Source organism: Mauremys mutica, chromosome 10 (assembly GCF_020497125.1).
Source record: "Mauremys mutica isolate MM-2020 ecotype Southern chromosome 10, ASM2049712v1, whole genome shotgun sequence".
Taxonomy (NCBI): Eukaryota; Metazoa; Chordata; order Testudines; family Geoemydidae; genus Mauremys; species Mauremys mutica.
Window position 1 is genome coordinate 45,561,851 of NC_059081.1, and position 14,409 is coordinate 45,576,259.

General features: G+C 45.3%; 1 protein-coding gene across 4 annotated transcripts in view; it reads left to right on the plus strand.

Annotated features, from left to right (window-relative positions):
• Positions 1-249: 249 nt before the first annotated feature.
• Positions 250-14,409, plus strand: part of ITPRID2 (ITPR interacting domain containing 2) — a 59,930-nt gene continuing 45,770 nt past the window's right edge. For all 4 annotated transcript variants that reach the window (XM_045032437.1, XM_045032438.1, XM_045032439.1 and 1 more), the window contains exons 1-6: positions 250-333; positions 995-1,237; positions 1,626-1,671; positions 9,926-9,975; positions 10,921-10,977; positions 12,737-12,776. In XM_045032437.1, the coding sequence (XP_044888372.1) occupies positions 1,057-1,237; positions 1,626-1,671; positions 9,926-9,975; positions 10,921-10,977; positions 12,737-12,776 (374 nt within the window). In that variant the 5' untranslated portion in view covers positions 250-333; positions 995-1,056. The remainder of the gene's footprint in view (positions 334-994; positions 1,238-1,625; positions 1,672-9,925; positions 9,976-10,920; positions 10,978-12,736; positions 12,777-14,409) is intronic.

Genomic DNA, 14,409 nt, shown 5'->3' on the forward strand with positions numbered 1-14,409 from the left:
ACTGTGGATTCCAAGGAGATCGACAACAATCGCCCTCCCGTGTCTTTTCTCTGCACTGTCATCTCCCCCCCAGCCTCTGGACGCGCCGCGGGGGAGAGGGGGTCACTGGCTACCCTGGCCCCGGGGGGAGATGCGGAAAGGGGAAGCCGGTCCCTGCAGCCGGGCGCTCCCCTGCGTGCAGCCGGAGAACGCGCGGCTCTGCTTGGGTCCCATCACGTGGGCAGCAAACTTTTCTCCCAGCAGCGGTATGAGGAAGTTCAGAGGGACGCTGCTGCCGGCGCCGCCGCAATCTCCAGCCCAGGCGGGTGAATCCTCCTGCCCCGGGCCCGCTATGTGAGTCCGGCTCAGCCCCGCCGCAGCGGCTCCTCTGCCCCCGGCACGCAGGCTGGCTGCGGGGCTGGGCTCGGGCCCTCACGGACCCCGCCGCCGGCTGCGGGGCAGGGGCCCGATCCGGCCCCGCGGGCTGCTGCCCGCTCCCCAGGGAGGGAAGCGCTTTGAGGAACACCCCGATGGGTTAAGTTCTCGGGTTGCCGTTCGGCTCCCGCGGCTCGGGCGGGCGCCTCCCGCTGTGTTGGTTCCTTTTTGCTGCGGCCGCTGGAGCTGCGCTCCCGTCTGGAAGCCGCACTCGGGGGGAAGCGGAGGTGACAGCCGCCAGCTGGGGCGAGGCGTGGGAGGGGAGCGAGCTGCAGCGAACCCCGGGCGGCCGGGCGGGGGCGGCCAAACGTAGAATCGTTTTCAGGGCGGACCTGGAGGCCGCCCCAGTGTTGCAACAGTGAGCGAGGCGCGAGCCGCCTGTGCGCGCGGGGCCGGCGGGGGGCGATGCTGAGCGCGGGGCGCGCCGGGCTGCCGGGGCCTGGGGCGGACGGCGGGTGACTCGGGCGCTGCTGCTCGTCCCCGGCGGGGCTGCGCGGGAGCCCGTCCCCGCGCGTGGGAAACGCGCTGCCGCCCTCGCGTCGCGTCCCGCGCGCTCACCCGGCTCGCGTGTGCCTGGCAGGGCGCGTTGCTGCGGTCGCCTTGTGAAGTGAAGCAGCAGCAGCCGCAGGAGCCGCGGTCCTGATGGAGGAGCCGCCGGGGGCCGAGGAGTGGCCCGGGGCCAGCCAGAAGAGAAAGGCCTGGGCCAAGAGCAGGGACTCCTGGCAGGCGTCGGAGGCGGAGGATCTCTCGGCAGAAGCAGCCCAGCTGGCCCGGCAGGAGGACGAGCTCACCGTCGGGAAACTGCTCCTGGCTGCAGAAGGAGGTCTGTCCTGTCCTGTCCTGTCCTGTCCTGTCCGGCTGTCTCCGCTAAGGCAGGGAAGGGGGGGAATCAGGGACTGGAATCGGCCCGTCCATTAGCCCTGCCTGATGAAAGCGCTACTGGGTTGCACCATATGTGAGACACGCAGTCTGGGGTTAAAAGTATTTTTAATTCTGATATTTTTGGCCTGCCATTGAGTTTATTCTTCTTTCTTTTGTTTGTTATTGTCTCCTTTTTGGTTGCTCTTGTCAGCAGTCTAGTTTGTGTGGCAGTAGTGTAAGTGGTGTTTAAAAGGCACCATTCGTCTTTCTTCATGAGACGGCTGGAATGCACAGAGCATCAATTACAACTCTTTGCTTTTCTCTCTCCTTCCCTTTCTTTTCTCCCAAAGGTAATATTCCACACGAAAAGATCGCCATATGGCTTAAAGATTGCAGGTAAGTACTTCTGCAAGCCAGAAGTTCCAGTACTGCTCTAAATAGTTACATATGCCTAAGTAGCAGTGTCCACAATTCTTTATTAGCTAAAGGACCTGAACTTAACAACCTTTACTTATGTGAATGTGAGTTGAAGGATTGGGCCCTCAAAGCATGCAGTTTTACTTTTAACTCTCTCGGTAGTGCGCTTTCTCTTATTAGGAGGGAACAGTTGAAGTTCTTCTTTGAGAATAAATGTACCATTAATAAGCTAATAGAGTAGCAATGTATGTAAACAGAGAGCAAACAGAGAGAAGATGGGAAAAGAAAAATCAACTATCTGTCATGTGACAATGGTAAAACATTACAGAGTCACTTTCTTCTAATACTGAGCAAAGATTAAGGAAAACAGTGTCATCCCTAAATCTACTCTCTCTCTCCCTGACTGACTGCAGGGCTCCTCTTAAAACCTTTCCTATCCTCATCTTGACTGGTTTCCTGTTACACTTCTAAGGAAACAGTGCACATCCCTTTCTCTCCTCCTCTTTATTACTAAACATTTAGCAACAGATTACTGAGTCATCAACTTTACCATTCTCCCACATACAGTCACCTTCTGACCCTGAGGATCCTTTTTCTTTGTTTTACTGACTGACACGATGTATCTAATCTCAAATAGATTCCTGTCCCTTAAGCTTGGATTTCCCTAAAGGATTATCTCTAGGACCCTATCAAATTCATGCCATGAAAAAGGCATCATGGACCGTGAAATCTGGTCTCCCACTGTGAAATCTGGTCCTTTGTATACTTTTACCCTATACTATACAGATTTCATGTGGGAGACTAGTGTTTCTCAAACTGGGGGTTCCAACCCAAACAAAGGTTGTGGAGCAGTTGCAAGGCTATTGTAGGGGAGTTGTGGTATTGCCACCTTTACTTCTGTGGTGGCTTCAGAGCTGGGTGGCTGGAGAGTGGTCGATGCTGGCCAGCCACCCAGCTTGAAAGCAGCACCTGAACCAGCAGCAGCACAGAAGTAATGGTAGCAATATCCTGCCATGACACCCTTATTTCTGCGCTGCTGCTGTTAGTAGCACTGTCTTTAGAGCTGGGTTCCAAGCCTGCAGCCACAGAGCTTCCTGAAACTGGGGGAAGTTCCTGGAGGTGACTCTGACTAGGCGCTGGGAGCGGCCCCTGCAGGGGAAGAGGAAGTCCCATCCCTCACCAGCCTGGTGAGGACAAGCTGGAACCTGGCATACAGTAGGAGCCCTTGGCCATGGTGCCCCCAGCCTTGTCCCGCCCTGGTGCTCAGGGGTTAAACAGACCTTGGGCTGGCTGTGTGTGTAGGGGGGCGACCACCGGCCCCCGTAACCACATACCATGCCACCATCATTTTTACGCTGCTACTGGTGGCGGTGCTGCCCTCAGAGCTGGGTGCCTGGCCAGCAGATGCTCATGTCCGGCTGCCCAGCTCTGAAGGCAATGCTGCCACCAGCAACAGCGCAGAAGTAAGGGTGGCGATATTGCAACTCCTCTACAATAGCCTTGTGACCCTCTCCCCCATGACTCCCTTTTGGATTGGGGCACCCAAGGTTACAACACAGTGAAATTTACAGTTTTTAAAATTCTATGACTGAAATTGACCAAAATCAACAGTGAATTTGGTAGGGCCCTAATTATGTACCTTCACTAAGACTGTGGAATGAATACCATTGTTGCGATTGTCACAAAACAGTTCAATTGGATTTAGAAAAAGCTTTTTCTTCAGTCTCCACCATATAGTATTTTGGGGTTCAGCTGTAGCCAGTGACAATAGCTGATCTTGTCCAATCTTTTTCTTCTTTCAGTTTTATCAGGGATAGTTGTCCTAGTTTAAGGTTAGGTGAGCTTTGGGTGGCATCCCAATAGTTAAAGATTGTTCAGGACCTCCTATATTTATCTTTCACTGTCATCCTTTAGACATAGCAGTTTATGGTGAAAATTTACTTTAAAGGTTGGCAGTGCTAGTCTGATCCGTTGACCCAGTGAGCAACTCAGCTGGGCTTACTCTAGAGACTGCTGAGTGTGTTCCCGTATAGCTCAGTAGAGCTAATATGGTGTCTTTGTTGTAGAAGTCTCTGTGCAGTCTAGGTGACCTGTTCCCTTGTGGGCAGAGAGGGCTGGTGACATACTGTATCCCCAAAACTTGGAATTCCCTTCTGACAAATTGTGGTCCATTGTCAGTGACTATTTTTTTTCAGACTGCCAAAATGAGACAAGTTGCCTTAACTTTTCTATGACCTAATGACTTGTGGGTCTTGTAAGAAATAGAATTTCAGCAAATCTTGGTAAATAGTGGCTACCAAATCAGTATGTTCCTTTTCTTTACACAGGTCTAGTGCTAAACTAGAAGCTTTACTAGAATGCGGGGGGAGAGATTCTTCCAAAAGCTAGTCTGTCTCTATTCACAGAGTTTCTGTCTAGAATCTTTTCCTTTCTTAGCTTCTCGGTACAGGTTTAAAGGAATTATACATATATCCACATAATGACAATATGCATACTTAATAACTAAAGTCACAAACCTATATAATATTAGATTTTATTATTAATTATTATTTTCATTATGCGGGATAGAAGACTTATGAAGCAGTAGTGTCTGTTGATTAGATCAGAGTATTGGGAGCCAGAATTCCTGGCTTTTGTTCATTGCTACTGACTGACTGCGTGACCTTGAGCAAGCCACATAAATTGGTGTTTTCCTTATTTTACAGCTGAGGAAAGCAAGGCACAAAGAAGTTGATTAACAGGGATGTTGCAAGGTTTAGTTAACGGATGTTTGTAAAGCCCTCTGTGATCCTTGCATAAAAGATCCTGTACAAGTGTAAATGTACTGTTTGTAATTGTTGTTGCTGACCAGTTCTGTACTTTACAACAGAGGCAAATTTAATTTTTTAGTATAGAGTTGGCAAATCCTACTTTGACACTGTTCCTTTAGTTTTCATGTATTACATAAAAATGTTGCACACTTTGTTCTTGTGGCTGGCTTTTGCAAAGCTCAAGTGATTTGTTAATATCAGTGGTTCCCTGAGATGGAAAAACTCCCACTGACTTCATTGGAGCAGGATCAGACCAGTAGGCAATTAGGGTCTGATTCTGTGATGTGCCGAGTGCCAACAACTACCAGTAATGTCTGTGGGAGCCGGGAATTCTCAGCACTTTGGATAAGTGCTCAGCTCCTCACAGGATTATATTCTCAAGACCAGGGCTTTGGAGCGGAGCCTGGAGCTGGAGTGTGGAGCAGCTCCAGAGCAGTGGAGCTGCAGGTTTTTGCCTGGAGCTGGAGCAGAGCCAGAGCACAGCTCCAAAGCCCTGCTCAAGACTGTAGGTAGTACACAGTTAAATTTGTGTGTAAATGCATATTTTTGTCTATTATAGGTGGTGAGAGAGAATAATCTAATTTACCTTTTGACAAGGTGTCTGCTACTCTCTCTCTGCATGTGTGCATGTATAATCAAAGGGAACGGGTTGGGCTAGTTCTTCTAGCCCTCAATGCAGGGCTGGCTCTAGGCACCAGCAAAGCAAGCAGGTGCTTGGGGCGGCACATTTGCAGGGGCAGCAGAGATCCAGCCTGGGGGCTGAGAACAAGAGGGGGCGCTAGGAACTATAGTTCCTTGGTTAGCTTCCTGCCTATAGAGCCAGCCCTGGAGCAGGGAAATAACTACATTTCCCAGCATTCCCTTGGCAGCTATCAACAGGAAAGGGATGGGGAGGGAATGAGGTAGCTGAGACCTCATGCTGCAGTTTGCTGTGAATGGAGAGCTCCCTGCTAGAACGGGGTGGCACTGTGAAGGGTAGGGATACCATATTTTAACATTCAAAAAAGAGGACACTCCAGGGGCGGGGGTAGACCCGCCCCCTATCCACTCCCTCCCCCCACAGAACCCTCAACCCATCCAACCCCCCCTGCTCCTTGTCCCCTGATCGCCCCCTCCTGGGACCCCTGCCCCTAACTGCCCCCCGGGACCCCACCCCTATCTAAGCCCCCCTTCTCCTTGTCCCTGACTGCCCCCTCCTGAGACCCCCCCACCCTAACTGCCCCCCTAGGATCCCACCCCCTGACTGCCCCAACCCCATCCACACCTCAGCTCCCTGTAAACCCCCCCAGAACCCCCGACCCACCCAACCCCCCCTTCTCCCTGTCCCTTGACTACCCCGACCCCTCTCCACACTGCTGCCCCCTGACAGGCCCCCCCAACCCATCCAACCCCCCCTTCTCCCTGTCCCTTAACTGCCCCACAGGATCCCATTCCCCTTCTCCAACCCCCTGGCCCCCTTACTGTGCTGCTCAGACCAGCGTGTCTGGCTCCAGGTGGAGCTGGGGCAGCAGGAGTGTGCGGGGGTAAGGGGGCAGCCAAATTTTTTTTTGCTTGGGGCGGCAAAAAACCTAGAGCCGGCCCTGCCTCGATGATCCCTGGTGGTTTTCCTCTTTTTCTGTCCACATTGCTGGTTAAAGACAATATCCAAAATCTTGAACATATTTTACATTGTGTTGTTAAGAATAACACCTACATTACAGGTACTTTCTTCCTGGATTGTAACTGAATTTCTTGTAACAATCTAACGCGCTTTTCACTATCCTGTTGCATAATCTGGACTTCTCCAAGTGTGTACAACAAAAATAGACTGATTTCATTTGTTTCTAGTCAATTACATGTCCTGGCTCTCAGGAGTTAGCAAAATGCCTTATTGTTTGGTGTGTAAAAACAGCAAAAATACTTTCCCCATAGGAATGAATTAATACATTTCTATTGTTTTTAGGTTTATATGACATTTTAGAAAATGTAGGATCAAATTTGATTGGCCAGTCTGAAAGGTTTTGCAGTGGTATTAGTTCAAGTGAAGTAGCATCAATATTCTTGGTAATGAGCTCTGCTTGTAAGATTTTTGTTTCAAAAGACTATCCACAATGTTGTCGTTGTAAGGAAAATGGACTTACTAGATGGCTATTTCTGTGGTATGCATTAGCAGTTTGGGACTGTAACCATTGAAATTTCTCATCTGTTGTACAGTAGTTCATGGCTATGCAGAAGTCTCTCCACATCACACCAGGCTCCACTATTTATATATATATATATATGTGTGTGTGTGTGTGTGTGTGTATATGTGTGTGTGTATGTGTATGTATATTACCTTTGTACAGCTATTGGGTTAGAAAAGCACTCATCACATTGTGGCAATATTCATCGAGGCCTAAGAAACATCCCACTTCTGCTCCATTTCATGGAATTGTCATCCCTGTAGGAAGGTCTTCCTTCATTTATCTCAATTTTGCCAGTGTTTTGAAATGATTTAAAAGAGTTTAGTGCATTTACTAAGGCTGTTTAAGATAAACATAAAAAATCAGCTGTGTACCCATCTTACATTGAAACAGAAAGGAGGAAATCCTCCATTTGAACTCAAGGATGGTTTTTATTTTTTGAATTTGAGTGTTTTGTTTGGCCAAAATGTCTTCTATAATAACAACAACATAGCTTACCCTGTTGGAAAGTGTTTAGGAACTTTCTCATGTAGAATATTCAGGAAAGAGGAGGATTTGAAATCTGACCGAGAAGATATTTTTTTTGTTTTGAGTTTTTGAGGCAGAATGGACACACTATTTAATTGCACTTCGGCTGCCAAACTATGATTTTTAACAGCCAAAGTTTTAACTGCTTCTAAAACACAATGCAAGATCTTCATTAATTGTTAAAGTTTTCCTAAAATAAAACACCGGGTCAAACAAACCCAACAGAAATTTTCTACAACTTGGGGAAGGTGAGAAGCAGAATTCTCAGTGAAGTCCACTATGGGCACAACCATGTGTATCTAATCTACCTGATCAGTACACAGAGCCTACAGCGATGGGCACTGTGGGTGTAATGAGAGGGGTAAATGTTTGAGGGGAGGTGTTGAGTAGAAGATCCCAGAGAATTCCCCCTCCCTCCACTCTTCTTGACTGCACCTAGAATGTTTGGGAGATGTCTTGTCATCTCTCTGAGGGATCTAAGTCATGTTGGTTCCTTGATTCCAGTGCAAATCAAGACTTTTATGAAGCTCTGCATTCCAGATTGTCTTTGGTTTTCCGTTTGTCCTTGCCCTGTGTTGCATCTGCTCCACACTCGTGCTACTTCACTTAGGGCTGTGAAAGCAGGCAGCTTCTTCAGAGTCTGCCGTAGCAGTATTTTATCCATCCTCAGTGTACAATGTGCCTTTTCTTGAGTATGAGGATATATTGAAAGATCTCTAAAATCTCCTGTTTAGCAACATAATGCACTTGAAAGCAAACCTGAATCAGCTGATTTATGAGCCATCCTGCTGAAAATATTCCTATAAAAAAAATCCCAGTTGCTTTGCTGTTGTTCAAAGGGCTTCCATTGTTCTTATGCTCTTCTCTTTTTAAATGTACAATTTTTCAATGGAATGGACTATAAAGTGTGTGTGTACAGATTCAAGCAGGGATGCAGACAGATTGCTTGCCAAAGTTTCTTTCTAGTAGCTGTTAACAGGCTGCAGAGGTGACAGGCTTAATTTTTGAGGGAGAATGCCAGTTTTGCTGCTTGCTTTTTACCATTCTCTGCCAGCCAGTGCATGCGCAATACTGGCATCAATTGAGGAAGTTGCTGCCAGCAACTTTGTCTAGCTAAAAAGTAAGACATGCTGAAGTGGCCTCCAAGGAAGGAGAGGGAGAATAGAAATTTAGCCATTAAAACCAGGATATAAACAATAGGCATGGTTGTTAATTCAGATCATAAGACTTGCTGTAACTTGAATAGATTTAATAAAAAACCTAGTCACTTAAAGCCCTATTTACTCCCATGAGAGACCCAAAATTTCAGAAGATTTGAGTTTCTAAAGGCTTGTTCTGTCACCTAGCTGAGTAAATATCACTCATACTGTCACTATTTTAATTGGCATGTCACTGTAACAAGTTATTTCTGAAGAGTCATTGTCAAAGGTTTGTGGCTTATTCCATATCAAAGGGCAACGTGCAGCAACAGTAAACTGTTCCAGAGAAACAATTTGCATTGTAAAATAAAGGGTGTGTTAGGAAACAAATACACGCTTTTCATTCCAGAATTTAGTTTTGGAACCAGAACAAATACCGTATCATGTTTTTGTTTATTTCAGAGTAACTTTGGGCAATTTTCTCTGCTTGTCTAATGAAAAACCTTCACATGCCCATATATGAAGTATTCATGATGTAAACACTTAAGTCATCTGATTTGCCCTTCTTTAATCATATTTTACTTTATTTCACATAGCAGGTTCTTGTTAACCATCGTTTGTCTACATTGGTGGCAGCTCTGTATTAATATTTGGTCTGTTTAAAGAGCTTATGCACTGAATTAGTTTACGCAGGATGAGTAATACTAACTCCATTAGGGTCCAATCCTGCTGTCTGTGGGAGTTTTGCTGTTGACTTCAAAGGCTGCAGGATTGGGCCCTTCAACAAGCCTCTTTCCATCCTTGAAATCGTGATTACATCTGTCCTAGAACAAAAGCTAAAGAATTTGATCCCGTATCCGAGCTAGCAAATGACTTGACAGATATTTTAGGTCTCAGATTGTTCTTGTTTCTGATTAGACTTTGTATTATTATTGTTTATTACTACTACTTATTTTTTGTATTACAGTAGTGCCTGGCGGTCCTAGTCCTGGACCAGGACCCCATTGTATTGCACCTAATAGAAACACAGAACAAAAAGACAGCCACTGACCAAAAGAACTTACAATTTGGGGTAGGGGGGGAGAAGAAGGGTGAGGAGTGTGTGTGTGTCTCTTCCTGTCTATCTGTCTTTCATTCCCTTACTCACCTATCCTTAGGATTTCAGTGTAGGAAAAACAGGTGTCAACGTTTAAAGTGTAAATGAGTTTAAAATGAATTCACTCCTGCGTAGTGCCACTCCCACCGCTCCCTATTCATTCTTGTTGGTAGTGTGGGCACAATATAACACATAATATTTTCTTTGACAACCTACAGAATGCCTGTGGCCTTCTTAACTTTTGCCTTAATCCTGATTCCTGTGTTAACGTTCATAGGTGCGAGTGCTGCCAGTTTTATCGACCTGTTTTTTTCACAAGTGTTTATTCAGGGGTTGGGGATTGTTTAGTAAGTTATTGTCAGTCCCTATGCATTTGTGCAGGCTTTCTGGGGGAGGAAGGAGGCACAACTGCTGTTATCACAAGCTGGTTATAGCTCTTAAGGAAGGACATGAAGAAGCAACGTTTTAAACTAGCATTAACCTTTTCTGTGGTTTCAGAACACCTCTGGGAGCCTCCCTGGATGAGCAAAGCAATCCTACATTGAAGGGTAAGAAAAGGCGCTGTGCTCTTGGATAGCTGCTTTTATTATGAACTTTTCTACTTTCCTAGTTTATGATTTAAAAATCAATATATGTTACCCATATGCATATGTTATGGCTATCTTGATCTTGTTAAGATATTTGTATTCCTGTGAAGTTGAGGAAGAAGTTTAGGGGAGGGGAAAAGAGTCAGATTTTTTTTTTCTCAAGAGTTGAAGAAGTCTTTAAAAAGACTATTCCCGTGCTTCAGCTTTTATATAAATGCAAAATCTCTGCAGAAGCTGTGTGTGTGTGTGTGTGTGTGTGTGCGCGTGTGCATGTGTGGGAAAGGGGAAGCTAGTTAATGCACCGTCTTAGAACTAGGTCAGCTTTCGTGCTATGTTTCTTTGCTTGCTCTAACTGAAATGGCCACACCTGAAAAAATTACTGTCTGAGCAGGACAAAATTTGAAAGTTCAAAGTACAACAAGAATCTGCAGGTAGTTGCAGAGCATATAAAAAGAACTCGCAGTATATACTAGTGGAAGAAAGGGGATGACTCGACTAATTTATTAACCCTGAAGCCCTGTGGTAAGATGTCTGGAGTGTAACTTAACATCCAATGCAGGTACTTACGTTAGGTATGGTACCAGGGGGTAGGTAGTTATGCTTAATTAGCTTGTAAGTTGACATGGAGTTGTTCTTCATCTGGTCCCTCTAATAGCTTTAGAGTGACCTCTCACTCTTTTAGCTCTTCTTTTAAAACAAGCTTTTCTGTGATGTGAATAGTAACTTCAAAATACCATAGGCTTTGTCTGTACATTATCAGGGTGTAAATGATAAAGGATCTGTAAAGATGTTCTGAGTAAATCCTACAGCATTAACTCTGTTTAAACAAAAGCTCATGCAATATTTTTAGGAAAGAAAACATTACAGCACTATATAGGCGTTGAACTGCCAAATGTACATTTTCAGGCATGCTGGTGAGAAACGGAGGAAGTTTTGAAGATGACTTATCCCTGGGAGCGGAAGGTGGGTGTGGCAGGGTTATTTGACTATTAAAGCAAGCATTTTTTTAAATTATTATTTAAGTAACATTCAAGAGTTTGAATTTATTTTGAAAAGTCAGTATTTCTAATCTGGTCAAAGTCTGATGGTAAAGCTGTTTGGAAAGCAAGAGGGAAGATGAGACATTTGCAAAAAACCCAAAACAAACCTATTTATTTATTTTCTTTCATCAAAACTTTATTTCTTTGTCAATGTGTTGTGACCTGGCCTTCCTGCAGGGCAGAGCCAGCCTTGAAGGGACCTGCGTAATGAAGGGAGCAGCTGTCTGCTGCTACTTCATGTGCTTTGGTGCAAACAGCAATGAAACAGTCCAAAGTACTGGTGGAAGGAGTGCAAGCAGTGAGAAAAATGACTGCGCTAATGCTTGTGCTCTCTTTGTATGGGCCAGTTATGGAGGTCAGACACGTGCACCAGTTCCAGGGAAACCAGTGGGAGTGGCATGTGAGGGTTTTCTGACGGCCAAATTTGGCCTCACGTGTTCAGCTAATAGCTGATAGTTAAGGAGGAAGGAAAGAGAAGACAGGGTGAAAGATGGGAGACAGAATTAAATAAACCCTGAAATAGAAACCAGTAGATAAGTGTTTAAACCAACAACCACCAAACATAATAAAACAAATGGAAAGGCGGTTTTGATTTTCTGTCTGTTTTGACACTTTTCCCCCTTGTATCTCCAGCTGTTGCTTTACTGTTTGTTCTGCTTCTCTCTGCTTGTTCCCACTAGTTCTTCTTTTCTTCTCTTTCTTTTGGAGGAGGAGGAGAGGTGGCCCCTCAGAGCAGGCTTTTTTTTTTTTTTTAACCTCTTGACTAAAAAATGTGGCCTGCACAGCCTTTTGGTGATTTGATTGTTTTAAATTGCCAGAGAGATCCCCAGCTGAGTAGCTGATCTGCATTGAGGGTCCAGTGCTGAGAGCTGCCAAACATGCTCAAGTTTCATACATGCAGAGGCAGATCAGCACTTCACAGATTGGGTTCTGCTTGTCCAGCTACCCTGTGCATACATGCAGGATAAGAGGCATACAATAAGTTGACAACAATTTTTGCAATTCTAAAAAGTGTTTGAGAAATGTCAGATCTGATCTGATCTGGTATAAAGCCCAACCCTGTTCTTATTGGAGTCAATCGGAGTCTTGCCATCAACACCACAGAAGGAGAGTTGGGCCTTGGGGGAGGAAATAATTTTTTTTTGGACGTCTTTTAAAAATAAGGAGGAAAGCAATTTATTTGACAGTTGACTTGATGTGATTAATTTAGTCCATATCACTTACTGAATTAGAGTAAGTGGGATTAAAAAGATTCCTCTTAATAGACTTTTCATTTGTTATTCTGCCTGCCATAGAAAGGACTTTTTAGAGACATGTTTCCCCTTTGTTTTAAGTAACAATCCAAGCTCTGGTCATATGACTGAAATGGAAAAGGACAAAGCTGTTAGAACGGGCTGAAAAATTTCAAATGTCAAAATTTTCTGAAAGTGGGAGGCAGAAAAAACGGAAAAAATATTTTTCAAAAAACTTTTGATCAGAACCAACTAACACCTATTATTACAAATGTGTATACATACTGATTGTACACTGTTATGTGAAAAGAATGGACTCTGGGAGGTGGAGTGGCATCTACAATCATATGTTGTTGGCTTCATATGTTGTTGGCTACCATTTCTTATCAATTATAAGTGCTGTTTTGCCAAAGAGCTTTATGTACAATTTATTCCTTTATTTTCCTGCAGCTAATCATCTACATCAAAGTGATGCAAAAATGGAAACATGGCAAGTATCTCATTTTTGTTTTGCTATAGGGGAATATTGAAATAAAATGATCTGAACTATGAGGTAGAGGTAAACTAGGCAGTCCCAGTACTAGAACCATTCCATGCAGAAGAGTTTACTCCTACAAAGAAGATGTCGCTAATAATATGGGAGGGAAAAGACTTTAATATTCGCACAAATATATTCCATAAATATGTCCCTTTACGTCTGTCGCATTTAATCTGGAGTCTCAAGTAAAAGGGGGAAATCTCTGAACACAAAGCAACACGTCTGCAAGAGATAAGTGGCTTACTTCAGTTCCCTCATCCGCCATTCAAATGGTCAATCTATTTCTGGACAGTGTCAGGGGAAAACTGCTCCTTGTTTCAGCCTTTGAGATGGAATCTTGGCTAGAAAAAGCCTCTTTTTGGGGGAGTAAGGAGGGCAGGTGACTGTACTGGGAGAAAACCTCTAGGGAATGGCCTCCTACTTACCCCCAAAGCGATGTTCTAAGTGCAGTCAGAGCCCAGCTACGCAAATAGACTCAGGCTACATCTACGCTACAGCCGGGATCGACGCTCTGAGATCGATCCACTGGCGGTCGATTTAGTGGGTCTAGTGAAGACCCACCAGATCGACAGCAGATTGCTCTCCAGTCGACCCTGTACTAGACCCCTGATGAGAAGAGCAAGGTAAGTCAACGGGAGAGTTTCTCCTGTCGACATCACGGGGTAACTTGACCTAAGGTACGTCGACTCCAGCTATGTTATTCATGTAGCTGGAGTTGTGTAGTGTAAGGTCTACTTACCGAGGTACTGTAGACATAGCCTAAGACCTTTTGCTACTTCACCTCAGTTAGGTCCAGTAAGAGCCCTTATATAAATGGACCCAGCTGCTCCGTGTTCCCTTAGCTCCTAGGTGACTATTCTGCCAGGTTGCTTGCAAGTGAAACTCCCATTGTCTAATGGTTAAAAATCTATATTCCCAAAAAGGGTGGTGATGCTGATGCCGTTCAGGGAAAGTCATTTAGTACGACACTGGAAAATGCCGAGGCAGCGCCAGTTGCTGGGGATGTAGGGAGGAGATAGTCTGGAACTGGGGAGGAGAAATCAGGGTGGGAGTCTTGGTTGGAGCCAGTCCCATTCCATTTCCCCAAATCTGGAAGTACAACCAATTCCCAGGCCTGTCTGGGAGGCTTCCCCTGCTTCGTGCTGCTCATGGGCCGCAATCCGTGCCTTGCACCAGGGAGCAGCAGGGGTTAGGGAGTTGAAATCAGCATCTAAGAGGTGAGGTAACACAAGCAGCAAGCCATGGCCAGTTCCAGTGTGAAGAGGCGGTCCCGTGGGGGAGGTAAGGGAGTGGAGAGCATAAGCCTACTGAAGTAAGGGATACTTTTGACACTTCTGGGTGGGTTTAAAGGAGGGTGAGAGTGGGAAGGGAGATGGGACTGTTTTATAGGAGATTGCAGGAGTGTTTTATTAGTTTGCATCCCTTGCTTTAGGATTCTCAGGGTGTATATACCTTTTTTTATTAAGGGGCTAAGGATTAATTATTTCTGTGTATTTATAAAATGAGACCTAGCTAATGTAAAGCAGATAATACTGAACAGGAAAAGAAATTCTCTGAGAGTGGAGACTTAATTTTCCTTAATGAC